Source organism: Phalacrocorax carbo, chromosome 1 (assembly GCF_963921805.1).
Source record: "Phalacrocorax carbo chromosome 1, bPhaCar2.1, whole genome shotgun sequence".
In the NCBI taxonomy this organism is placed as follows: domain Eukaryota; kingdom Metazoa; phylum Chordata; class Aves; order Suliformes; family Phalacrocoracidae; genus Phalacrocorax; species Phalacrocorax carbo.
The window spans coordinates 69,249,876-69,277,107 of NC_087513.1; the positions used below are offsets into that span (position 1 = coordinate 69,249,876).

Here is a 27,232-nt window from a genome sequence, read left to right on the forward strand (position 1 = left end):
TCTAAATTCCTGCTGAAGATTCATACTACAAAGCCCTTCAAAGGCATCTGCTCTTTTTTTCTCCTTATCTAGTGTACCAGCACTGTCAGGCAACTTTCTATTATGCTGGAAATAAAAAACTGCCTCTAAGATTTGTGCCAAGCTCACAGAATGTAAATCCACACATGTATATCCAATCCACTATTCTTTTTCCTCCTTTCCTCTTTGCCATCTGTCTTCTAATCTGGTTTCAGTGTGCATTAAGGTATAATTTTACACCAGTCTGGATAATTCCAAGTTTAGTTCTAGTTTCCACTGTTTAAAAGTGTCTTACATTAATAGAGCTTAATCTGCTCACATCATGCACAGCATCTCAAGGAAAGCAACATTACAAGTTTTTAAGAAGCCGTCCAGGGAAGTCTGGGGCCTCCTCTATTCCTGTCTGGGAGCTTTTGGATAGAAATCACTCAGATGATCTGTGTAACTTCTGCATAATAAGCCTGATGTTCCTTCTCTGTGTTGGACCTGCTGCACCACTGATGTGCAGATGTACAGCCTGTTTGCCTTCCAGACGCGTTGGATTGTACACAGATGGACTCTGTGAGCAGCGAACACGCATGCGCGAGGCTGGAGACGTACCAAGCGCATCGTGTTTGCTGCTTACGCTGTACACTGGGTCAGCACGTAAGCATTTGTCCGGAGATGTCCTGGATGAGTGGTCCTGGCTGGATCTGTAAGAGAGGAATCTGCCATCGGGTGCCTTCCTGTGCAAGTCCCGATATTGCTGTGTGTTTTAACCACAACCAAGGTAATATAGGGGAACTCAGTGTTTTTGTAGCAGTATAACCTATAGTTGCTTTATCACCATTACAGATTTTTAAATTACCGTGATTTCCTCTCTTTCCCATGAAAACATAGACTCCCCTATAGTTCCAACAAAAAGGGGTTGTTATGGGCTCTGAGCATTTGAAAAACTGGGCATTGTGTTCAGGTGCTCCCATATGGACTTTGGACCTTGGCCTGAGCTGGGGATATATATTGTTCTCCAGATGCAGTGAGGCAGAATATATGTCCTTCTTCTCCTGTCCTCCATGACCACAGAGTTTAGCTGCAGTGTGATTTTGAAGGTCGGCAGCATTTCACGTCCCCCGGTGAAGAGGTGCTGAGGCTGATTCTGTCCTAAAGGTTGCATCGTTACATTTACATGTAGAGATGTGATTCAGAGAAAAATCAAAATCTCTTCCTCTAGTGTATAGCTCCACACCATGTAATGGTGGGTTGGAATAAATCTGTTAGCTGAGCGTTAAGTTCAATTAAACTAAATTAGAAATGGATTAATGCTGCAGTGGTCAGAGGTCTGGTCTAAGAGTTGTTAAGCTTGGTTTTAGTGCTCTGCATTTGGCTTCCTGTGCGATCTTGGGCAAGTCACTTAGCTTATCTGTGAGAAGCCCACATGGTTGTTGTGAGGTTTAATGCCATAAAGATGAGTGATGTCCTCTTGTGTGTATATTACTGGGCTTATACAGAGGTTGAAGATAAAGTTAACAAAACTGGTCCCTCTTTGTCAGCCCTTTCTGTGTCCTAGATGATCTCTATGGTTTGGAAAAACACCACATTTAGAAGTTCCCATATAACCAAATCTTACAGATATACTTGCATAGGCTGTACCTGAATAAATAATGTTGCACTTAAATGATTAGCTATTGAATCTAATGTTAATGATTATATTGGCAGTGTGATCTGCTTCTGTAGTGAGTGTGGCTCAGAGCCATTCTGATGTTAAAAAAGGGACGGAAACAATCAGTAACCCCTGCTGCCAGACGAAGGATGAGGGCTGGGGGTGGACAAAAGCTTAATCTTTCTCTCTCTGTTTTTATAAGAGTTTGAGCTAGTCACTGATAACCAACACTAAAACATCTGAATCATAAATCTATTCAGCTACTGCGTGACTCCCAACAAACAGTACAAACTGTTTGTGCCTTAGCTGTTCCCTTCCCTGCTGAGCCATGCCTTGCATTTATCTCACATATAACCCCTTCTTGTAGTCTTTGCAAGTTTAAAACAAAAGTCCCATAACACTTTCTACATTTCAGTCATCGGGGCACCCTTTCCGTGGTAGCTTCCTTTTAAGATAGCTTTAGGCAGAAGGTGAAGTCCCAGCAAGGAAGTCCAAAGACCAGGGATGCAGCCTACATGCTCATCATTCCCCCTTCTCCCCCACCCACCCCCGCAAAAGCCGGGACTCCTGCCTCCTGCTATTGTGAGAATTAATCCTTTAGTGCTCCTCGCTGCTCTACCTTCTATATAGCCAATAAGCACGGAGTGACTGAAAGGTTGGATGTGTGTTCAAAGGAATGAATAGCAATGGATCAAACTGCTCTAGCCCTTTCGCAAGGGCTGTTAGGAAAATACAATCATTTGCTTTTTAGTTGAAAAATAATTATGATACCTCAGTTTATACGGAAATGAGTCTGAACATTTTTGGATTTTTTTCTTCCTTCTCAGATCAATGGACAGACTTGGGGCGGGGAACATATTCATAACTTTCTGCCCCAGCGAGAAATCAATACAGAGGTTGTCCTGAATACTGTTCCTTGATTGTTGGCTGTGGATGTGCTCCTGTGTTGACTGAGGCTGCCCACAGTAAATGCATAGGTGGAATTTTTTCAACACCAAAATCTGGAGGAAAAGGAAGTGACATTACGTTGTTGTGCTTGGATAACTTTCTTCTGTGTGAGAAACCCTGGAATGAGCAAATTCTGTAGTCTGTGGATGTGTAGGATGTGATTTTTTTTTTTAATTTCCTTTTTTCTTCTCTTTTGACTGGGTGGAAGTGGCATGGAGTTTATTGAGTTAAAATGACTTCCCGAGATTTCTGCATGCTAGAAGGGAATGAGTTGGGAAACAGTTTTTGGAGCTCCTCTTGCTAAAGCTTTACTGGTGAGGCTGAGTCACAGGAAATGTTACCACACATCAACGCGGTGGGATCAAGTTCTCTGGGAGTGACCAAGTCAGAGTCACCTGCACTCCTGGGCAAGTAGGTGTTTCAAACGGTAGCAGCATACAAATGCATTGATCAAAACATTGGGGTGTGCAGAAAACAGCTGTGGTCAGTGTTGAAAGATGTGAGCCTTTGAAATATGGTACTACATTGCACAAGTAAAATGCCTGCCCTCTTTTAAGAAGATTTGGAAATCATGGAATTGTTTTATACCCAAACATTTGATGGGAACTCTGTCATATTTCAGTGTGCAGTTCAGTTTTTTGAAAAAACCAAAAATGCCCCAAAGATACGTCACAGTACATACTTGGAGCTGGTTTGTAAATGACTTAGACTCCCTCGTTTTATTTAAAAGTTTGAAGTAGGCTAATATATAGAAACTAAAATATGAAGAGTATGTAACTATGACAGTTTGGGAGAAATGGCATGCACCTTCTGAGAGGCGACCCTAAGCCAACATTGGTTTTCATAGTGGAGATGTCTAGGATGAATTTATTCTTGGAAAGAAAGTAGTGATCCTTGTTCCCAGCAATGAACATTCCGTGTTGTCTCACACTTTTGGTAGTTTTCTGTATTTTACCTTCAAAATGCTTTTTCTAAATTAAATTTATTTTGTTGCTTTTTAGTTGTTTTTAACACTCTTGCAGTAAAATTGGATCCTGTAGAGGAAGGCTGCTCTTTGAGAGTTGCCCAGCCAGCATGGCTTTCCCTAAACTAGAATTTTTCATAGTTCCTCAGTTTTGCTTCTCTTGAGCACCTCCTTTGGACAGAAATGCTGGCTGGGATGAGACATTTCCTTCACTACTGAAAAAAATATAATTGGTAATGCTGTAATTCAGGATTCTTGCCTATATGAAGTGCCCAGTGCAGGTGCCCTTGATGCTATCTGTGGGACTTACTGTTTGGAGAGGTTTGAGCAAGCCTGCATAGAAAAGGGCCTGCTGTCCTCTTCTGCTTCAAAGGATCTGTGAGTAGTTAAGCTGGTTCTCGTTGTCTTACAAATATTAAGCCTCATGGGAGATTTAGGTATTTGTCTCTATTTTGTGCATATTGAAAAAGAGCAAAGAATAGTCAAGTGCGTTGCCTGAAGTCACCCAGCCTGACAGAGCTGGGAATAGGTTTCCTGGCTCCCAGTACTGTACTTTAAACCACAAGATTAGTCTTTTTTGAAAAGGATAATCTGTATGTTCAAAGAAGGCTTTATAAAGCTCCCATTAACCCTGGTGCCGTAGCTAGTGAGGAATCTAATTTATGTTCTGGCAAATGAAAGCAGTTTCAAAGACCTCGGTGCTGCAGGTCACTGTCAGACCTTCAAGGTCCATTGCCACCAGTTTAATTTTTCTCCTGCTTGGATTCGCTTCTGTCGTTCCTGAGAAAGGAGGAGCAAAACAACTGTACTCCTGAGGAAAGATTTCCAGAGATATCCAGTTGTGGATAACTAAGAACAAGGTCCATGTGCGGTTTTTTGCTACACTTAGTTAATGTACAGAATGGCTAATGTTCCCATTCCTTCCTTGAAAGAAAGAGATACCTTCTGGCAAAGCTTTTTTTATTGCGTTTTATCACTTAGTCAAGATCTGAAGATCTGAATTCCAGTAGCCAGTGAGTGGAAATGTCCTTTCAAACTAAAATGTTGAACTTTAGAGTTTAACCCTAAGTCCTCGAGCTACCTTATCTGAACAGCAGAGGAAATTTTTTTCCAGTTTTCTTCTGTTATCAAGGTAGAACACAGCATCTGAATGTTAGAGAAGTAGCAGTACATTAACCTCAGCCTTGCTTTTACTCAAAGATTGCAAGTGTTTTACAGGGTTGGCTAAAGATTATCTAACTTCGGGGCGGAGCGGGGAGAGAGACACGGACAGAGATTTAGCTCTCATCACTGAATGCATGAAGTGAGAATAAAAGCCAGGGCTTTCATGATCCCAAGCTCTACTAATAACACTTTTACAAGCTGGTTATATAATTATCTGTTACCCTTTTTTTTTTTTTTTCCTCCCACTTCAGGCAGATCAGCTCTTTTATCCAACCGAAGCATTTTGTGCGGATCTTTGGATAATCCAGTGTCATCACTTCTGCATTGAATTGCAGAAACAAAGCTGGCTATTCCAGTTTACAAGACATAACAGACCTTTGTTTCATTTTTAAAAATGTAATGAAACAAATCTGGTTTTTTTCTTTTTTCTTTGTGGGAGGAAGGACTTTAGGAGAAAAAGGTACTCCAGATAATGTCTGTAGAGTAAGTGTTTCAATAATAGATCCGATTTCATCTGTGTCTGGGCAGTAGTTTACTGCCTCTCTCAAATTACAATGCTGTTTATAATATGTGTTTTAAGAGCGTAGTTAGTGTTAACATTTATGAACATCATAATAACAATTAACATTAATAATAATTTGCCGTTTCTGGCGGATAGAACTATTACTGCGTAAATAGCCAAGTGTTTGTAGTAATCTGCAAATTTATTGGCTATAAAGGCAACATCAAATTAAGCTAGAGAATAATTCCTGCATGGCATATGTGTTGAAGAAGATATCCATCCTGTGGTCTGGAAGGAGAGCTACAAGCACTCCATCACCTTTTTTATAGAGCAGCATTGCCAGATGTGGAGTAAAACACTGAGCATCAGTCTCCTAAGCACATGAAGGGTTCCGTATAATTTCCCTTGGCAAACACACATGTGATCTGAGTTCCTTCCAGACGTGGGCAGAGGTGGTGGTTCATGGCCACCTCTGGCCAAGGCACCTTAGTCAGGACAGTTGCACCGGTGACACTTGTGCAAATGTAGTGTTACTCACAGTATGTCGCAAGAAGCCGTTCCTGAGATTTTACGCTTTACTCGACAGCCTAAAAACCCTAGGACTGCCAGCTTTTTGCTTTGCGTTTCAGAGCAAACCCTTCTCCTTTCTGCTGTTCCCCCGCCACAGGGAGGGGATGGGAATCCTGGTGGGACTCCTGGCTGCTCCCAGCCCCAAGAACAGACAACCTCGGTCACCAGGCAACCCAGTTGGGTCCGGTTTGGGTTTTTACTAGCATCCTGCGGTAAATGACAGCTCAGTGGAGCAGGGCAGCTCTGCATGTTCAGCAGGACAGCTGAGGAAGTGTGTGGCATTCCCGTTGGAGCCAGGAGGCCAGCTGGGGAAGGCATGCTAGATAGCTGTGACTGGGGATGGAGGCTCTGAGCCCCAGTCAGGCTTTAAAAGCTCTGGGGGGCTTTTCCACATATCCAATGAAATATAGATTTTTCTGGAAAAGGCTGAAAGTAGAATGTGAGTACTGGAAGAGGTAACTTCTCATATTTACTTTGACATTGGATCGTATGGTGATATGCATTATGAAGATGTATAAGGAACTGTGACTTGCATTACAATATTTGATAGGCTTGAAACACCGTTTCCTATGACAAGCCTATCCCTTAGCGCATATATGTCTCATTAGGGTGGTAGCACCTGTGTTTCTTATAATAATAAAAAAAATTGTGTGAAAGCCATTCATTTTTGTATTGATAGATAAGCAAGGTGATGCTTTTCGCTATCCAGAGTAGAGCAGACAGTTATCTAAGAATACGAAAGGGACCTATTAGTTATGGCTCCACAAACTGTTATGCCATGGAGTAGATATATGTTTTTGAAACTTATTCTTAAGCTTGTTGCAAACAAGCAGTTCATGCGTCTGAGTGGTCAGCTGGCTGCATCATCAGGATTGATACCAATAGGCAGCTATTTCGTAGTCTTGCAAATTCTTATTTGCTAAATTAGTAGAAAAAATGCTGGAACTTGAATTTCAGCATGGCACTGCTGTGGAATTCACCCACCATTCATCTTGGCCACGTGTGGCGGTAGAAACATGAGGTGTACTTGTGTGTGGCTGCAGGCTCTCTCAGCGGCTTTTCTTATGCCTGACCTGGAGCAAGGAGGAAAAGCTTTTAATGCCGATAGCACTTTAAGGCCACTCTTCCCTCTGAGCCACCAGCCAGGGTTTGTTTGTGGTCGGTACGCCGCCGCGGGCTGCACTTCGCGCAGCATCCAAAGGGGAAGCAGAAGAATAGGTGGCCGTGGAGATCAGATTAGAGGGAAAAAGCAAGGCTTTACAGCCTTTTATTATCTTAATATATTTTACCTTTTGATCCTGCCTTTTCAGGCAAGGGTGAGCAGGGACCTTTCTTCCCCCATTCAAAAGCCAGGTCATCCTTTTTGTTTGAGGGGCAGAAGGGATGTAAGGGAATCACCTGAGCCTGTAAGGGGTGATCTGGGCTTTCTGTTCATTTCGACGCCCATGAAGATAGTTTTTTCACTGCTTGCTTATCAACTGGCAGCTAATAACGTCCTGGAGTGGGGGAGTGATGTAAATACCGGAGCACCGCTCGCTGCTGTTACAGGAGAAGTTTCATGGCGCGAGTGCAAACCAGCTGCACAGCTTGCATGCCATGTTGCATCAGCAGTCCATGATGGCAGGGAGTAAATCCCCCAGGAGTTTTGGCTGGTACATGAACTAGAAAAGTGGAGGTTGGCTCAGATGGGCCAGTCTGGATATATTGAGAGTGGTGAAAATCCCCTTTAAAAATTATTTTCCCAGTAAGTCTTGAAATCTTTGCAGAAACTTTAGCCAAGCAATCCATTCCAGATTTTGGCGCTCATCCTTTCCCTTCCCCATGCTCATGCTGAGCAGATGAGCGCAATGGCCAGACCTAAAATGAAGAGCATCTACAGTCTGATCTCATCCTCCCTTGCTGCCTTTGGCTGGAGAGGAGGAGGAGCTTTGAAATCGGATTATTACTTCGAGCCTCTTGGCTTTGGAGCTACAGACTGTTCCCCATGTTGCCAATGGGCTTAAAAGCTTAGCAGAACTCCCACTAGGTACCCAGGAAGCCTCTTACCGCAGGAGATGGTGACATGGCAGGATCAGCTGTTCTTTATTTATCGTGCAGCTGGATTGTCTGGGGAGGGACCATGGCTAACCTGGTGATGTTGTTTCCAGAAACAACATCAAGAACAGGTAGAGCCATGCTGATGCTGTTCCCTACTGACATGATTGGGCTCACCCAAGGCTCTACGTAAAATGGTTGCTAAAATTTTAAGTCTTTAGCTGCTGGTAGTACTTAGCCTGTAAATGGGAATGCTAGATCCAGCATTTGTGAAGACAGGGAGTTTGGGGTGGGTTTGATTTGGTTTTACCAGCAAGGTACTACTGGTATGGGACTGTGAGAGCTTAACAGTGTATAATCTATACGGTATTATGGGTTAACTTCGGAAATGGTCCCAATCTCTAGCTGTCTGCTCACCATTTTCCTCAGCCTGTCTTCCCAGCAAAAAAACCCAAAAGCACAAACCAGCACAATCTACAAGTAGTTTAACGATCTGAATAGATCTAATAATCCACACCAGCACAGCTACTGGGAGAGATCCTTTCTAGGTGATAATAAATTATATCTTTCTGAGGGTGAGGAAAACAGGATGCAATTCGAGCAGACTGTGTTTCCTCTCATACTGTTGTGTTTGGAGACTATTTTCAGCTAGAGGAGTTGAGTCTGTGGCTTGGCCAATAGTGGTCAGCCACTTTGTGGGGGTGTTTTGGTTTGGGGTTTTTTAAGGGTGCAATCCCAGTACTTTTCCCGTAAAGGCACGGACCCCTGATTAGAAATCTAAGCAGACTGGTGTTAAGCTTGCTTTTCTTAATTGCCCTTTGCAGACCTCTTGGAAGAGTTCCATGGGGTCTGCAAACCACAGGCTGGAGACCATCAGTCCTGCTGAGCCTGAAATTTCTGTCGCTCTCCCATGTAAAGCCATCTCAGTGCCTGGTGCGATGCTTGCCCCTCAGCCAGCATAACTGGTTTATGGTAAATGGTGTAGATTATCTGCTCTGAAGGAAGAGGGGATTATTCTGAAAGGGAGAAATGATCCTTTGGAGGGAAATAGAACGATCTCCAAATGCTTTGGTTGCTAATAAAACTGCTGTAAAAGAAAGATTATGGCAGCGGCATCGAGTGTCAAGCCTTATGCCTTATGCCTTCTCTCTTAGCCTTACCAGTGAGCGAAGCGTGCCCCTAGTAAGGATACTGGGGCTTGTGTTAGTTTCTCCATCTGTAAAAAATGCTCCACATGTGCCTCCCCTTCCTTCACAGGTGCTGCAAAGCTTTACTGAATGTTCTTTAAATGCTTTGATGCTCTGGGATGAAAGCTGCTCTAGAGGCATAAAGTACTAATGTCTAACTATTAAACAGAAACTAATCACTTGTTACTTCAGAGCTTCAGATGTACCCCATCCATCTGAAAAGGTATTTTGCAGGGGGATGAAATGGAATGAGCAGCAGTCTTACATCTTTTAAGTGCTGACAATGCATAAAATTCATAACGAATGTAGTTCTTGTCTCAAATCGCTTGCACTGCATTCAAGATGAGCTAGGAGGAGAGGAAAGCTTTATTAGCACTGGCACGCTGCTATGGGGCATAAGGGAGACTGGATTGATCAGTCTGAAATCTCTTTTCAGTACAGTTTAGCCACCCAGCATGAGCTGCTCATATTTGTTTGTATTACACAGCAGTGAAAAATTCCAGCTGGAGAGCAAGCGGCGGCGTGCTGTGCAAACAGGGGAGGGTCCCTGTCCCAAAGGAGAGATCAGGCAGCAAGTTAAGATGGGTGGAGAACAAGAAGCCATAACCATTCTGGCCAGTGGGATAGGTGGTGGATAGACAGCACAGTGGTCTCAAATGTTTAAGCATCCTGATAGAGAGGCGAAAGGAGGACAGAGCTGGAGTATGCCTATAAACCAAGCCTAGAAAATTCTAGCCTGACCAAAAATGTCCATTGGCATTGGAAAGAGTTTGCATTTTCAAACCTACTAGGGCTGGACTGAGCAGAAGTCAATGTCTCTGCATCCCCTTTCATAGCTGAAGGGAGCTGCTGGAGGAGAGGGTGGCTTAGGTTACCCGTCACGCTGCCGGCACTTGGTGGGGAGCATGTGGGATTTGTTCTTTCCAAACAGCCGTAATGTGGAGGCAATATGACAAATTCTCCCTAGCTTTCTGTTTATAACCATCTCCCTCGTACAAAGCTGTCATCTCACACCTCTGCTTAGCCCTGGAGTAATATTATGCCCCTATTTACAACATGCTTGAAATAGCCCTCAAAGTCTACTCACAGAAAGTCGAGAGAGGTAGAGATCTCAGAAGGCACTGACAGACACTAAGGGGGACCTGAAGAAATGGGAAAAGAGAAGACCATAGCTGCTTCTGCTGTTTCCCCCTCCCCAGATGATAATCCCCTTCTGACAGGGTAGCTTTTCTCCTGCCTCAGGTGTTTGCCCTTCATCCCTTGCCCTCGCACACACCAGTGTGGCAGCTCAGATAAGAGCTGGGACTGCTGAGTGGTGCTGAGTGTCACTAAACCATCTCACGTCCCTAGAGCTACTGTAGAAGGCCCAGCATGGCTCCCCCTGAGCTTGTGGTCCCCAGGGGGTGAGGTGAAGATGATGTTTCCCTGAGGAGAGCTGCTCACTCGGTCCCTGCTGTCAGGAGCACAGGGAGGGCGTTCAGCACCCCCTCTCCCTGCAACGCCAGGAGAAAGGCAGAGAGAGGAGAAGATGGGAGGCCTTTTGGCTCAGGAAGCTGTAAAGCCCTGGAGTGTCTTATAGAGAGAGGGTGCAGGCTCCTGCAGGACTGTGGGAAAGCTGGGAGAGACACATCTGGCTGTAGACTTAGGTAATGGGTGATGTTTCCAACCAGCCACTAAAGTTAAGATAATGTAGCTGGGAGACTTGATCAGGATCCAAATAACTTCTTTTTGACTTTATGGCAGCCATGTAAACCCACTGCTGTTTACCCTTCTAAGGTAACGTGGCCCCAGGAATACCCCTAATTTCCTGCAGTGCCCTCCCAGCTTGTCATGCCATTGGTGCAGTCTCCATAGGTTTCATATTTTGAAAACTGTTTCCATATGATGGCAGCAATCGCAAGCTGAGGGGGCATGGCACTGGGCTGCAGAAGGCAAGGGCATGGTTTTTGCAGGTGAGCTGAGTGCACTGACAGACCAACAAGCTGAGACTGGGGTTTGGCAGAGCAACCATCCCGTCATGTAGCTGGAACCTGTCACCTCAGCTTTGGGACTGTGTCCCGCTTTTCACTGCGTTGACCTTCTGCTGCTGCTTTGGGTGTGCACTGTGGCTCCAAGGAGGGTGCTGTACTTTCCGCTCTGGGGTGTGTTGGGGTGAGTGATGGTCCCTCACCAAGTCCCTGTGTCCCCCTTGCAGCCAGGGGACAGCTGGCTCTTTGGTGGGGAGGACTGCAGGAGCTCCTAGCTGTACATGTGACGCGCGCAACCTAGCTTAAGGTAACACGGAATAAATGATGCTTATTGGAAGCATTTCAGAGCTGCAGTTGACTTCTTGTCTTCCTGCCCCATCCTGGTAACTGTACTCTTTTGCATGAATTCGCTTAAGTCTTGCCCGGGTACCTGTTGTCATTAATTATCTGTGAGGGAAAAGAACGTCCTGACTTGATTCAGTGACAGCATTGAAATTTCAGTGCATGGGTTGGGGCTGGCTCAGCACAGCCCACACTGGTATCTTTTGGTGATCTCCTAAAGCCTCTGCAAAAGCCTGGTGAGTCGCTTGGGAGCATTGCAGTGGAAAGCTGATAACAGCAGTGGTATGGAAATAGAGCTGAGGGGATTGGGGTTTTTAAACTGATGGCTAACTTGGACAAGGCTTAGCTGTGCTTAAAATGGTTATGTCCATCAGATTCGGTTATAGATGATTCAGCTCCAACACAGAGGAGGCCTTAGAACTGTAGTCCTGTACCTCAGCATCCAGCCTGGTCACGCCAGGCTCTCGCACGTGCTGGGCTTCCCTGCAGCTTTGGAGGAGCCCGTCTTCTGAAACAAGGGCCCCAAACTTTGCGACACCACCCTCCAAGCAGACAGCTTGCTAGGAGCTGGAGCCTGACTGGCTGCTTTCCATAGTTCAAAACACCAGTGCATGCAGCAGCTCTGCCGTCACATCTGCGCTGGTGTTGGTGACCAGTGTCACTGCTGTCCCACTTGTGGACTCATTCATTTACTTTTACCCAGGAAGTTGACCATCTTTTCCTCTCAAAAGTCTGGGCAGATACTAAAAAGGTACTGAAAAGACTTTGGGGCACATGGGGTTTGTGTCACTACATGTGCAGGTGCCAGAGCACTTGTGTGCTGTCAAGAGCAGACCGAAGTAACAACTGCAACAAAATGCAGGTAATAGGAGCGTTTAATACATGTTCACAGCAGCTCTGGGGGAGCAGCATTTGTTTTGGACTCAAACCTTGGCCAGTATCACACCAGAGGCATTAACTGTACCTGCCAGAGTGCCTGGCGTGGGGCAGGAGTAGGGCAAGCCAGCTCCTACCTTCCAGCCCACCCATGCCAACTATTTTCCCAGGGAGTGGGAGGGATGGGTTGGTGCCCTCTTGGCTGCCCCAGCTAGTCCCGCTTCGGGCCAGCACTCTTCCCGGCCAAGGTGGTCACCCTTGCTCTGGTGGCCGCCTCTTCCCAACAGCCCTTGCCTGACTCAGGGGGGATTTAGTCCTGGGCTGGGGGGAGGGAGAGATGTTAAACAGGCTTTTCCCTAATGAAGTGTGACGCCAGCTGGAGAGGGGGAGAATCCTGCTTTTCTCCTGTCTGTTGCTCTCTCCAGCTAGAGGAGGAGGAGATGTGTGTGTCCCCCCCCTTCCTCTGCTGATTTGCTGCCTCTTCTGTTTCCTTTCTGTGCCGTCCCCAAAGCGTTTTGGCAAGGTTCAGATTTCTGTGCTCACAGCTCAGTGCTCAAAGAGAAAAGGGGAAAAACAAAAGGGTTGGAGGCATGGGGGGGATGGTGGCTGGGAGGAAACCCAGCCGCTCGCCCTGGCCAGGCTGGAGGAACACGGGGTTGGGTGCCCCGGGGAGGCTTCGCCCTCAGGACCAGGGGGATTTTGGTGGCCTCTTTTTCCTGGGAGTCCCTTGGGTCTCTTCGGCCACCTCTGCTCAGATGCGCTGCTCGAGCACCCTGCTGCTCTGCTGGCCATCTGTTGTTGGAGGGGAGGGCTGGAAAAACAAGGTTTATTCCTCCTCCTGCAAAATCTGAAGCATTAGGTGAAAACCCGAGGGGATCCTAACTCTTCATTCATGCTCCTGAGATGTTAAGTGTTGTGTCACATACTCCTGGTCCCCGGTGCTCCCACAGCACCCTGGGCATGTAGGAAAAGTCCAGGATTTAGGTGTTTTGAGGCAGAAAGCTGGAGACTCCAATGGGATAGAAAATTGTGACATTCAGTTGAACAGGGCCAATGGACCCACCCCAGGGAAATTAAAGCACCTCACGCTGCTCTTGCCCTATTGCAAGCAGTGACAGGAAAAGAAAGTAGACAAAAACTTTACAGGACAATGTCAGTATCTTTTTCCAAAACAAATAATCACAGTAATACTTGAACTGTGCCTTTACCATAACCTGTTGGCACCGGGTGCAACTGTCGGTAGGGACAAGAGGACCAGAGTGAGCTACAGGCAGTACCCACGGTACTGGGGAGCGTGATGCAAGCACCTTTCTACAGAGGCTCTGACAGCCTCTCACGCCTGCTAACGATGGACCTTTGTTAGCCCCGTACTATGTGTGGCTTTTTAATCCTGACTTGTGCCAGAGGCCCTTAACTCAGAGTGGTGCCGGGACTCTGCACCCAGCCCTGTATGGGTCTGCGTGCCCAGTGCCTGTAGTAAATGGCTGCAAGATCCATCTGCAGCTGAATCAGGTTCCCAAACCCACTCTGCACCCACCATGAAGGCAGGGATGAGAGACACCCATCTGGGAGAGAGGAGGCAGCAAGAGGGGGGGAAACTCTCCAGAAAGATATTCTGGGGAAGGCTCGCAGGTCCCTGCCCAGGAGACAGCACCTTGCCCAGTGCCTGAGGAATGTCCCCCTCCTCCCTGGGTGACCCACTAGATCCGAAAATGTAAAGGTCACTCCTGGGCCTGGAAAACAATGGCTGGAGATAGGGGTTATCTGAGCCGGTTGTGGCCACTGCTTAAGGAGTGTTAGTCAAACAGCAGGCTGAAAAGGCTCACGGGAAGCAATTTAAATATTCCTTCATACAAAAGGCTGTCGCATCCTAGCAGGGGCAGTCTGCTGACTGACAGCTTTAGCGCACAGAGTATATGTGGATAAGAAAGAGAGGCTGAATGGGGGGGAATATCCCGGAGACTTACTTTCCCCCCCTCCCCCTTTATTCTGGGCCCTCATGTCATTTTTCACAAGCTGCAAGTTCACTGTGGAAACAGACCTGTGATATTTTAGCACATCATGTATTTTTTTCTTTCCCCTCTCAGGTAGGTTTTGTTAGAGGTCAGATGTCCACTAAAGTCATTTACCAATAAAATAAGTCAACACCTCCAAAATACTAGCTGCTTACCAAGTGAATTCACTCAGTAATTGCTATTTATATAGCATCATTACTATTCCTACAACAATAATATCACTCTCTCCCAGGGATGGCAAGCAGCACCTGCAGTTTTTGTATTAACTTGTCATTAAGCAGGGTAGTCATCTAGAGGCCAGAACAGAGGTTCTTGGGACTTTTCCTAGCTCTGCAGCAGGGATGCTATGTCAGGCTTCGGCTGCCCGCTGCCCTTTCCTTGCCTAGAGTTTCCACATATAATGGATGCGTTTAATACCTCCTTCACAGGGCACGTGTCAGGCTTCCGCTCGTGAAGCACTTTGGATATTGTGCAAAAGGTAAATAAGAGTGGTGTGGATAATAAAAATATGCCATTAATACATTTCCAATAAAAAACTACAAGCAGCATTTAATCTGCAATCTGTTATCAATAATTTTATTACCGCAGTTACTGTGGGCTAATAAAAAAGCACTTTCTGTTCTTTATTGGGTAAGTGCCAAAACGTTTATCCTTTATTCTCTGGCCATTAACCTTTATTCTGTAGCCATTAGCTTAGCTATTTGTGTAACAGTCTGTTGAGTAACATTCAAGTAGGAATTTGTATTCAATCCATTATTTACTCTGAAACCAAAAAAGAATAGGTTCCTATGCGTCTGTTATTTATCCATATTAAATCTTGTTAACTGCTTTGTGCTACTGATGATAACTCTGATAGGAAGTGGATTTTTCTTACTGCGAGTGATTTTCTGACATATAAATAAAACTGTAGTTAACATCGTAATGTTGAAAACAAAGCTTGAAATTGCTAGCTGAAAAACAGGTATTTCTTGCAACATGTGAAATTCGTAATAACTACATTTCAGAAGTTTATCATTTTAGTGAATCAGTTCCCACATCACATCTTTACATGAACTCCATAATGCTGAAATAAGCCATGAAACTCTCCACGCCTCCATTAAGGGTTGAGGTTTTGGGTCATGAGGTTTGACATCCCTTCATCCTTTCTCTCTCTCTTACTGGGGAAAAAAAACCCAACAAACCCCAAACAAAGAGATATAAGTTAAACAATGCTTTTCTTTGAGGCGTTTGCTTGCTAGCTTTCAGCCATTTTTGGCTATCCATCTGAAACTGCTACTTCTCCGTGGCTTTTAGGGCCATGTGTTCTGAGCACATCTTATAAATTAGCTCACCAGCCTTAGTGAGTGGAAAGCAAAGCAGGAGAATGAAACTGTTGATTCCTGCCCATCAGCTGAATGTAGGAGAAATCATGGGTTTCTTATTAGGCTGTGGTAACTCAACCTCACTGAACCCTATTTTTCGGTTTCCATTAGTCTTCTGGCTGGAGAGTGACATTCAGTAAAAGCCTTTCAAGGTCTTCCCATAAACTGTTGCAACGAAGAGGTAATAGTAGCAGTATTTTTAATGATGGGGAAGGTCGGCTTACCCAGTGTATGCTCTGCTGCTGTACACATACTTGAGGCTGCTTGGGTCTTTTTGGTCCTGCTCAGCAGCAGTAAATTTTAAAGAATTAGTTTGATGGTTGGAATTTTTTTCTCTTCTTTCTGCTCATTAGGAACTGGAAGCTGCTCTTCACAGGGATGATGTGGAGTTTATCAGTGACCTGATCGCCTGCCTTCTTCAAGGTTGCTATCAGCGCAGAGACATCACGTGAGTAACCTCGCTCTATGGCTCAAGCACTCTGCAAGGGGAGCTAATTAACACAGTCGCGGGGATGTTTCACGGCTTTAGAGTGATAACATGGCAGTGATCGGCAGCCGCCAGCAATCAGGCCAGATGCTTCACCAAGTGGAAGGGAATTCCAGCTCTTCTTGGGTTGAGTTGTAGGTTTTTAATTTTACAGACCCGTTGTTAAGCAAAATTTTTTGTTCAGATCCCATACAAATCTGTGTGATGCTCTGCTGTAGCACTACCCCATACACTGAACATTCACATCTGCTGTTATGCTCTGCACTCTATTTGGTCAAATTAGTGATATCACAGTAAGTCTTTAAATCATCACATATGTTTTCAACATTTTATATGTATTGCACAGAATGAAACTTGCTGCTCTGCAGCCACCTAACTTGCATGGAAGACCCCCTTTTTTTTTTAGAGGGTCAATTGTAATTATTTTCATGGAAGTAAGAGGAGTATTGGAATCAGTTCAGTTGCAGGATGTTGGAAGGTGGTTTGACACGTTCTCCTGATGTTTGGACATCCAGAGACACTTTGTTAGTGTCCACCAAAGTAGCCTCCCAGAATGAGACATCTGTAGAACATCATTCTTTAGGATCACCATGAGGATCAGCACTCACACAGTGAAACGTGCTTCCAGTGATAATGAAGGCTTGTGCAGTGTGTTTTATTTGTTCTTCTGTGAATCATGTTAATAGCAAAGCATAATTGTGGAGACGAAGACAGCTTTGCAACACTTGCAATTGCTTAGAAGAGGTGTTAAGTGATCCTGCTCCCTAAGATTCCCCGTTGTGCAAGGCTTAGGCTGGCGCATAGACATAAACATAGCTGCTTCCATTGAAAGCTGTATTTCTAATTAACTGATTATGTCCAACAAAATCTATATAGTTAGTCTATATATATATGTATATGCCATTTAAGTAAGTTCTCTTGCATTACTGGGTTGACATTCAGCATAAGTGGGTATCAGGACCTGAACCAGGCAGCTGCACTGCATTTACTGTCGCTGAATGAAATTGATCTAATGAGGAAGCTTGATTGTAAAGGGACTGCAATTGTGTATACCTCCTTCATCAAAACAGCCAAGGCAATATAATCTTGCTTATAAACATGCAGCAAATTTATTTCTTCACACCAGAAAGTAGTGATTTAAGTGTTTTGCCCACCTTAATCAGCTCAGCCTTGTAGAAGCAGTGGAAGATTTGTCTTGGGTAAGCTTGATAAATTCAACAGTCTGAGGATCTCCTCAACTCTCCAGATCTAAGAGTGTCTGCTTAGGAGTTGCACCGTCTAATTGTCTCCCCTTTCTCAATGTTTTAACTAACAAAAGTCAGGGATGAATCATGGGTGAGTCATTAGGCATTGGCAAGTTGTCTGTCTGTCTGGGGAAGGTTACACATGTACACATGCGCATACACTCATGCAGTTACTTGCCTCACTTGGCAGCTCAACAATGTGTACTTGTTATTCCGTATTGCGTGTAGGCCCCACATTGTGCCCGTGTAAATACAGCCTTGGTTAACTCTGAGATGCAAAATCTGCAAGGAGGTAATGTCATCGCAGAAGGGAGAGCTGGTAATCCAACTGTGGTTTTGTGCAGCCTAGTCATGATGCGTATGCAGCATAGGTGGGTACCTATGTAGCTGCTGCTGGGGGGTCTGTCCATGTACGAGAGGTGCCATCGGAAACGGAGGAGTGTGAAGTCACATGGTGAAGTTGCGAGAACTTATACCTCACCCGAATGGTTGGGCTAAGGAAAGCATGAGCTGCCTGAAGGAGAAACCAGCTTCACCGTTTCTACAGCACCGCCATTAGAAGGGGACTACCTCACGGGCAGGGGAATAATAAGAAAAGTCTTTTCTGCAGGGGTGATGGGGAAAAGAGCCCAGCAGGAGCAGTGTGGTGGAAATGGCTGAAGGAATCTATCAGGAAAATGGCCTGGAGCCACTGGGATGTTAGGGAGGTGGGCTCTGAAGCTCTGCAGAGGAAGCAATGGGGAAGGCTACCTGGAAACAGAGGGAAAGGTGCTGTATGCAGAGGGGATGTCACAAAGGAAGAAGCATTAAGATGTAGTCTAAACATGGAAATCTGTACATAAATGAGAATAAAAATAATTGCTTGGATACACTTCTCAGAAACAAACTTTCCCCACTGTTTGTTTCACGCTTACAAACCAGCCATGGAATATCTATCCAAAAGGAATGTGTGTTTTTAAAGCCTGAAATTCTCCTTGTTCCTTACATATTTATCCAACACTTTTGTTCCCCCTAATCTGAGTTCAAGAGGCATGGGCCTTGGCTGATGCACAGCTTCCTTACTGTACTTAGTTTGTCCCCTATTAATGGTAAGAAGTTGAGCCTCTAATTGTTTTTCTGAGTGCTCAGCAGACGAAGACGTGCAAATGTAAGAGGCAGAATTTGTGTGGAGTTTAGGTTTGGCTTTTCACAATAGGCCAGGACTCCGCATTTTTCTGTTGCAGACACATAGTAGGTATCTGTCTCATGTGGGAAAAACGAGCAGTTTCACAGACCCTCATAGTGGCATTACAGCAGCAACTTCTGTAACGGTCATTTGTGCTCCGCATCCTTGTGCTGAGGCTGTGAGCTGTTAATCTTTAGACTGCAGACTTTGCTCCCTGTTGCACCTCAGAGGAGAAGGTAGGAGCCTGTTCTCATCCTTGTTCTTGGGCTGGAGCATTGCAGCTCAAGCACAAGGTGCTTCATATAACTTCATATAAAATACAGTTTACCTCTCCGAGGAGTTTTAAGGTTTAATTAGTTTTGGATCATGTGTTACCTCTTTGATGGCCAAAATGTTATCTGTCTATGCTTTCTCACAGCCTTTCTGGGAGCAGCTTGTAGTTCTTGTCACATCTGTTTTGACAGCGTGCAGAACTTGCAGCAGAGCTGGGCTGCCTGGCTTTAATCATGCATCATAGAAGGGTATAAAACTGTCACATACCTTTGCTAATTATAATGTGCTCTCAAGTAATTTTGGAAGAGGAACCTAGCTGAGAGCCCTTCTAATGCACAATTTAACATACTCTAGTTTGATTTGCTTATTATGCTTTGAAAAAAACCCCAAGATTAATACTTTTGTAGGGTTCTGTGATTCTTGGTTTGAAGTAGAGCAACTTTGCCTTGGTTTTGATATTCTTTATGATAGACTTTTTTTCTTAAAAAGAATTTACATAAAAGAGAGAGACTGTTTTTTACCCTGATTGATGGTTAAGGAGTGCTGAATGTCTGGTAACTTAAGACTTTCTTTGAGTTATGGAGATCTGTGTTTAACTGCAGAGACTACTTAATGGGATGCCACATGATATTCTCCAAATTCTTAGTTATCATAACCTATCATAGCTGTTAGAAGCACTCTTCATTGACCTGGTTCTTGCTGTGTTAAGCACTGTAGAAGTACAGAGCAAAAAAGATGGTAGCCTGCATTTCTGGCTTCTAGCATCTTTAGCAATGACCCGGTAGCTGTCCTTGCCCGGCACCAGGTGGTTTGTGCACTTGGCCAGGACAGTTTCCCTCTTGCTCTCCTCTTTTTGCTTTAACCCAAAATACTTCTGTTCCGTGATCTGCAGCTTTTGTTGTTTTATAAATAACCTTCATTGTATTCATATACCGTCTGTACCATTGAAATACTAACCACATAAAATAACTAATATCCTTGAATATCTTTGTATGCTCTCTCTGCTCGGTTTTATGCGACAAGCACGTTTGGTTTGATGTCAGTGAATTTACCCATACATTTTTCCTGCCTCTAGCTTTTGTGCATAGGCCTTGAAACATCTATCTTTTCTTTTAATTGTTTCAAAATGCCACTTCCTGGAAAGTGGGGAGTGATGAGGGAGAAAACTCGTAATAGAATTTGGAGTTTATAAAAAATAAATAAGTAAGAATTAAGCAGTTTGAAAAAATACTGGTGCTTGCTTCAGATTTTCTCTGATATAAATTGGGCAGCTGCATAGTCCCTAGGGGCTGCCACTTTAATTCCAGCAGGAAATGCGACTTGATGACTTGTATCAAGACAGGAAGATCAGAGCTTCAGCTAACGGCAACAGCCGCAGCAGGAGCCTTCTGCAGCTGTTTTTAAGTAAGAAGTGATGGTGTGACATGGATGTGTACACTGAACTGAAATAATCCAGAAAAGCTGCTGCTGTTCAGCATTTCTTTGGGTGAAACTCATTCTTCACTACTGTTAATGTGATGGCATAAAAAGTTTCAATGACTTTATCATATTTCTCATTGGGAGACATTTTGTATGCTGCTATTGTCTCTTGAAAAACATTTTAATTGCTTTTTTTTATATAACATGTTTTAATTTTTTTTTTTTTCAACATGGGCAAAGGTGCCAGAAAGTGAGGAGGAACAAAAACAATATCTCTGCTTTTGCCTATCCCCCATGAGATCTTTTTTTTCTTATACCCCAGGAGGTTGGTCCATCACTGTAGCTGAAAACTATCTAATTGACTTATGTGGCACCACAGACAGCTTTTGCTTCCTTAGAAACCTCAATTATTTTTTTCCATATTATTTCTTCCTTTAATGCATTGGAATTTTTTTTTTCCCCAAGTGGATCATCTGTTTCATGCCCACCTTAAGTCCTTTCTGGATCTGTAAACTAACCTTGGAGTCTTTGGCTTGTAGTTTGCACCTTGTTTGTTTTAATATGAAGGGCAAAGGAGTCTAGGAAGGCTAGACATTCTTCAAGAAGGAGATCTTAAAGATGCGGGAGTAGCCCGTCACCATGTGCCAAATGACAAGCTGGTGAGGAAGACGACGGGCCTGGCTGAAGAGAGCGCTTTGGCTGGAACTCAGGTAGAAAAAAAAGAGTTTCTGACCTTTGGGAGAAGGGGCAGGCAACAAAGGAGGACTACAAGGATGTCACAAGATTATGCAGGGAGAACATTAGAAGAGCCAAAGCCCAGCTAGGACTTAATCTGGCTACTGCTGTAAAGGACAATTAAAAATGTTTCTATAAATACATGAGCAACAAAAGGAGGGCTAAGGAGAAACTCTGTCCTTTATTGGATGCGGGGGGAAACATACTGACAAAGGATGAGGAAAAGGCTGAGGTACTTAATACCTTCTCTGCTCCAGTCTTTAATAGTAAGACCAGTTGTTCTCTGGGTACCCAGCCCCCTGAGCTGGCAGACAGGGATGGGGAGCAGAATGAAGCCCCCATAAGCCAAGGAGAAATGGTTAGCGACCTGCTATACCATCTGGATACACAAAAGTCTATGGGGCCAGATGGGATCCACCCAAGGGTACTGAGGGAGCTGGCAGAAGTCCTCCCCAAGCCACTTTCAGTCCTTTATCAGCAGTCCTGGCTAACTGGGGAGGTCCCAGTTGACTGGAGGTAAGCAAATGTGATGCCCATCTAGAAGAAGGCCAAAGGAGGATCCAGGGAACTACAGGCCTGTTAACCTGACCTCAGTGCCAGGGAATGTTATGGAGCAGATCATCCTGAGTGCTATCACGTGGCATGTACAGGACAACCAGGTTATCAGGCACGGTCAGTATGGGTTTATGAAAGGCAGGTCCTGCTTGACTAACCTGATCTCCTTCTATGACAAGGCGACCAGCTTAGTGGATAAGGAAAAGGCTGTGATGTCGTCTACCTAGACTTTAGTAAAGCCTTTGACACTGTTTCCCACAGCATTCTCCTGGAGAAACTGGCTGCTTGTGCCTTGGACAGGCGTACTCTTAGCTGGGTAAAAAGCTGGCTGGATGGCCAGGCCCAAAGAGTTGTGGTGAATGGAGTTAAATCCAGTTGGCAGCTGGTCACAAGTGGTTCCCCAGGGCTCAGTGTTGGGGCTGGTTCTGTTTAATATCTTCATCAATGATCTGGATGAGGAGATCTGAGTGCACCCTCAGTAAGTTTGCAGATGACACCAAATTGTGCAGGAGCATTGATCTGCTTTAGGGTAGGAAGGGTCTACAGAGAGATTTGGACAGGCTGGACCTATGGGCCAAAGCCAGTTGTATGAGGTTCAACAAGGCCAAGTGTTGGGTCCTGCATTTGGGTCACAACAACTCTGTGCAACGCTACAGACTTGGGGAAGAGTGGCTGCAGAGCTGCCTGGCTGAAAAGGCCCTGGGGTGCTGATCGACAGCTGGCTGAACATGAGCCAGCAGTGTGGCCAAGAAGGCCAATAGCACCATGGCTTGTATCAGGAATAGTGTGGCAGCAGGACTAGGGAAGTGATAGTCCCCCTGTACTTGGCACTGGTGAGGCTGCACCTTGAATACTGTACTTAGTTTTAGAGCTCTCACTACAAGAAAGACATTGAGTTGCTAGAGCATGTCCAAAGAAGGATCAACAAAGTTGATGAAGGGTTTAGAGCACAAGTCTTATGAGGAGCAGCTGAGGGAACTGAGGTTGTTTAGCCTGGAAAAAAGGAGGCTCAGGGGAAACTATTGCTGACTACAACAACCTGAAAGGAGGTGGTAGCGAGGTGGATGGTGGTCTCTTCTCCCACGTAACAAGTGATAAGGTAAGGACAAATGGCCTCAAGTTGCACCAGAGGAGGCTTAGATTGGATATTAGGAAAGATTTCTTCACTGAACAGGTTGTCAAGCACTGGAACAGGCTGCCCAGGGAAGTGGTTGAGTCACCATCACTGGAGGTATTTAAAAGACATGTAGATGTGGTGCTTAAGGACATAGTTCAGTGGTAGACTTGGCAGTGCTAGGTGAGCGGCTGGACTTGATGATCTTAAAGGTTTATTCTGACCTAAATGATCCTGTGATTCTATGATCCTATGAATATGGATAATAAGAAGGTAGTCCTTAATTCCTCTTTCCTCCCCCACAATTGTCTTAATTATTTCCTGCATACCCTTAGTGGTGGCATTGAGAAATACTCCCAGTATGGCATCTGAAGAGCTATATTCCCTACTTGTTGAATTGCCAATCAAGAATACTGCCTCTTTTCTGCTTATTTTCTAATGCTTCTTCTGTAATCACTTATTTGAACTTTCCTCAGAAAGAGATAAGGTATAATCTGAAATCTTCTAACCCATTGGGGCAGAATGCCCATTTCTGATGACTGTGTTAAACACTCGGAGATATTAAGCTTCTTCCTTCTGCTTTGTCACTTTTGTCCATCCTTGTCCTTTATTCTGTATGGACTGTGTCATTACAGGCTACTTTGGAGTTATCCCAGGTCTCATGTTTTGGTAGAAGTGCCCTCAATAGAACACTTAACATCTTAACTGCCCTTCTGCATGTGGCTACGTGAGCTGTGTTCTTTAAGAACCACTGTATGTTGGTCTGGTCTAGGGGATAAAGTGGCAGGTCAACAGGGATAGCTGGCAAACCAATGCCAAGTTTTCCATCTCATGGGTACTGTGGTGAACCAGGCTGCAGGACTGGCTAAGCTAAGGCACAATCTGAATGAAGTCAACGCTTCAGTCCATGCCATAACACCTGGGGCAGCCAGCCTAAGCTCAGTCGCAGCAGACCTAGGGACCACTACCTTTCAGACGGAGTTTTAACAGCCAGCTCTTGCAGTTGTGCCAGTGACCTTGATTATAACAACAGTTTCAATGGCCCAGCCACAAAGCACCTCACTAACTCAGAATCATATTCATGAATGCCAAGTGAATATCAACAAGATCAGCATTATTTACAGTCTGACTTTTAACAAGTGTTGCCTTGCATACATCATGGAGACTGGTGGATGGCCTCTGGAATCAACCCAGTATCATCGGCACAGGAGATACCGTGAGGGGGCAAGGGAGATGAAGTGGCTACATTGCTCATCTTGAATCTAATATTAATATTTATTATAATAATAGCCAAGCTATTCAAGGTGAGCCTTTTAAAGGGTAAAAAGTGAAAATGAGGCAGCTGGCAGGTGTTGGGAAAGGAAGGATGAGATTACAGCTGTAAAATAACACGGTCACTCAGAGATTAATGAGTAGCACAGTGGAATAAAATTATAGAGTTCAAGTATAAATAAAGCTAAGTAAATGTCTTTGATTCTCAGATGGATAAAATGAATCTTTAAAGAAGAGTTTGAGGAAAAGTTGGTGGCATGTTCCAGAAGTACTGTTCCGTAGGTGTGGTGGAGAATAAAATTAAAATGGTGGAAGAAAAAGAAAGTGTGAAAGCTGTGCTGTAATTGTCAGGGCAGATGGATGGAGAGGCAAATAGAAGGAAGAAGACAAAGAGTGATGGAGAGAGGGGGACAGGATGTGGACATTCTCCCCATGTGAAACCTTTGCCCTCACTTTTGAGACTTGCATTTTAAGGTACTGATGCTCCAACCCACCAGTGCAGGACTTTTGCTCCATCTTGGTTGATTTTGCAGGCCACCTCCCAGCACCTCAGCCAGGTTCAGAAACTGATCTTTAGTCCACGGATGAATATTGGAGAAGTTCTGAAATTATTTTCTTGGAGCCTTTTAGCCCCAGTGAGCTTGATGAACAGCTGGCCAGCTGCTAAGCCACTAAAATGATTTGGTGTGTCATGCCAGTCTCCATTCTAAGTCACCTATACTTTTAATTTTTCTCTCGTTTTACCTTCTATCCTTTGTCACTTTCTGGCTCAGTCAGAGTAGTGGTTTAAGCTTTAGAGAAAAGAAGAGGAAATACCTGTTCTGAAAAGAATCCCAAAAGGACTTCTTTAGGACCCATTTATTTATCTGTAAAAACTTGTTTTCATCCATTGTACCCAGAAACATGTAATATGTGGGGCTGGTTCCAAGTAATGAATTCGACAAGCTTCTTTGCTTCAAGGCAACCCTATGCTAGGTATTTTTTGCCTCAGAAGAGAGTCTCTTCTCCCACATTAAGCATATTTTTCTATGAGCAGCAAGGCACATAAGAGCTTGTTTCATATGTATTTGTGCCATAACACATGGCACATAAAATGTGTCCCATTTCCCTATCATCATCAAGACAATAACTCTAGCTTCTTCCCCACAGTGCTCATCATCACTGTAATACCCTAAGGTCCTCTCTACAGCCCCTAAACAATTGGAAGAGCTTATGGCACAGCAATACTGTTGTGTTTCCTCATGGCTATGAATTGGGCGCATGCTTTCTATTGATGGGCACTAGGAATGAACAATGCAGCATTAAGCTGGCTTCACTTGTTCTTCAAGGATCCAGGAATGAATAGTAAGTAATGATCCTCTTCCAGTCTGAATGTGGGGCACAGTGAGCCTCATTCCTATTTGCTCTTTCAGAATATAGGAGATGTATTTGGGTCTTTTGTAAGTTAATCGGCTCCAACTCCCAGGGGTTGATCTGCTTCTCTTCAGAAAGAGCATTGCCATCAAATTACAGTAGTAGAAAGACAGACACATGTCCACAAAAATTGGCAAGCAAGCAAGCATGGATAGAAGCCTGATTAGATTCAGGTGAAGGTAATCGATGGGAGAAGTGAAATGACATCACAGACCAATCAAAGCCTTGCTGTCTTACCAGGTCAGTTCACAAGGTGAAACTTGGGCTGTAGGTATGTTCCTTTATTCTGGACTATCCAGAAGGCTGTGTTCATCCCTCCTGAGCTAGAGACTACTATGGCTTGATCTTCATTTCACCACATCTGGAGTGGTTTGTTGTTGGGCATGCACTGTGTGGTTGGTTGTCAAGATCACACAGAATAAGACACAAAACAAGGGGGAAAAACTCCATGCCTTAAGTGTCAAAGTGTGCACATGGAGGCAGCGTGTAGCAAGAGCAGAGCATGCAGCAGCAGTTCTCATGCTTCATTGTGTCTGTGTAGCCATCGAGATCCCTCCCTTAAGGACTGCACCTCTTTTCCAGGTCAGATCAGTATGTGCTGGCTATACAGCTAGCATGCATGAACCAAAGTCTTCCTTAGCAGAACCCTTCAAAGCAGTAGCCAACAGCCTACATTTTACCAGGCCTTTCACCCTCACCACCATTACCTGAACACACACACACACACACACACACCCCCGACTGACAGACTTGGCTTCCCCCAAGGTACTTGTTTCCCTCTTGAGCACCCAGATCCTTCTCTCCCTTTTTATTGTATCTAACAACCTGTAACTAGTTCTTGGGTTAGTTAATAAATAGTTCTAACACTGGTTCTTTTTGTTTTGCTTTTTGATCCTTCAAGAGATTGCCTTTTGTCATTCAGAGCCAAAGGTACTTGACACAGAGCAATGCAGAAGCCCCCAGGCTTGAAATGCTGCCTTGGCTGTGAAATAGCTATGCCTATAAGTGATTCACATCCTCAGTGTCTGATAAGCCTTGGGGAAGAACTGGGCAGAGAGGAATGCAGCACTCTGAATTCCTGAGTGGTGCTGGGAGGCATCCATCCATGCTGGGACTGGAGGAGTTTCACCTGCTGATCAGGGTCTTTCAGGATCAGCATTTCACCCTGCCTATGGACCCTCCTGCCTTTGTCTGACTTTCTTTAGAAGGCTGACAAAAATCTGGCCTCCTATCTGTGGGGGGAGTAAGGTACCTCCCTTTGTCAAGTTGTGCTCAGAAATGTCCAGGTCAGACAGTTTTGTTTTGGGGTCCAGGAACTGCTCCTTGAGCTCTAAAACTGACCCTGGAAACTGCTGTGTCTCAGATTTTTTACCTCGAGAGCACATGCTCTGAGGAGAACCTGGGTTCCTTGCTTTTCCATTGCATCTAAAAAGTGACATAATTTACTGATACCATTCAGTCTCTCAGCATCATCAAGCCTGCTGCCTGCTGATGTGCCTGGTAAAGTCTCCAGTTTGGCATCAATATTGCTTAAACTTCTCTTGGTGATTTTATGCTTCACCAGGGGACTAGCTGTGCCCTGCAGATCGGTGTATCCTTCCTTCAGCTGGATCTCCTTGTGTACTTCTCTGTCTTGTGTACTGGTATCACCAACCTCAGTACTGATGACCATGACATCTCATCACCGTTATCTTCCTGTCCTTCAGTACCAGCCTACATTCCAGTGCCTTCAGTACACACCCTGATGTTGGCTCTGAGACTCGGGACCTCTCTTCTGCCTTCTGCTATTCTGCCTTTGCCAGTGACATCTGTTACTTGTTTTCTGATTTTGAGCCTGACAGAAAACTCTGCGCTTCAGGGTCTCAGGAGATTCTTACCACTCTATCTGAGCATCCTGTCCGGGAAAAATTCATGTTCCTAGTCTAGCTGCTGTGATAGATCTTGTTGGATAGGGAAGCGTTGAGCTCC

General features: G+C 44.7%; 1 protein-coding gene across 2 annotated transcripts in view; it reads left to right on the forward strand.

Moving 5' to 3' along the window:
* LOC135314679 (chromatin remodeling regulator CECR2) overlaps positions 1-27,232 on the forward strand; it is a 97,827-nt gene that overhangs the window by 34,627 nt on the left and 35,968 nt on the right. For both annotated transcript variants that reach the window (XM_064458638.1, XM_064458647.1), the window contains exon 2: positions 15,941-16,035. In XM_064458638.1, coding sequence (XP_064314708.1) covers positions 15,941-16,035 — 95 coding nt within the window. The remainder of the gene's footprint in view (positions 1-15,940; positions 16,036-27,232) is intronic.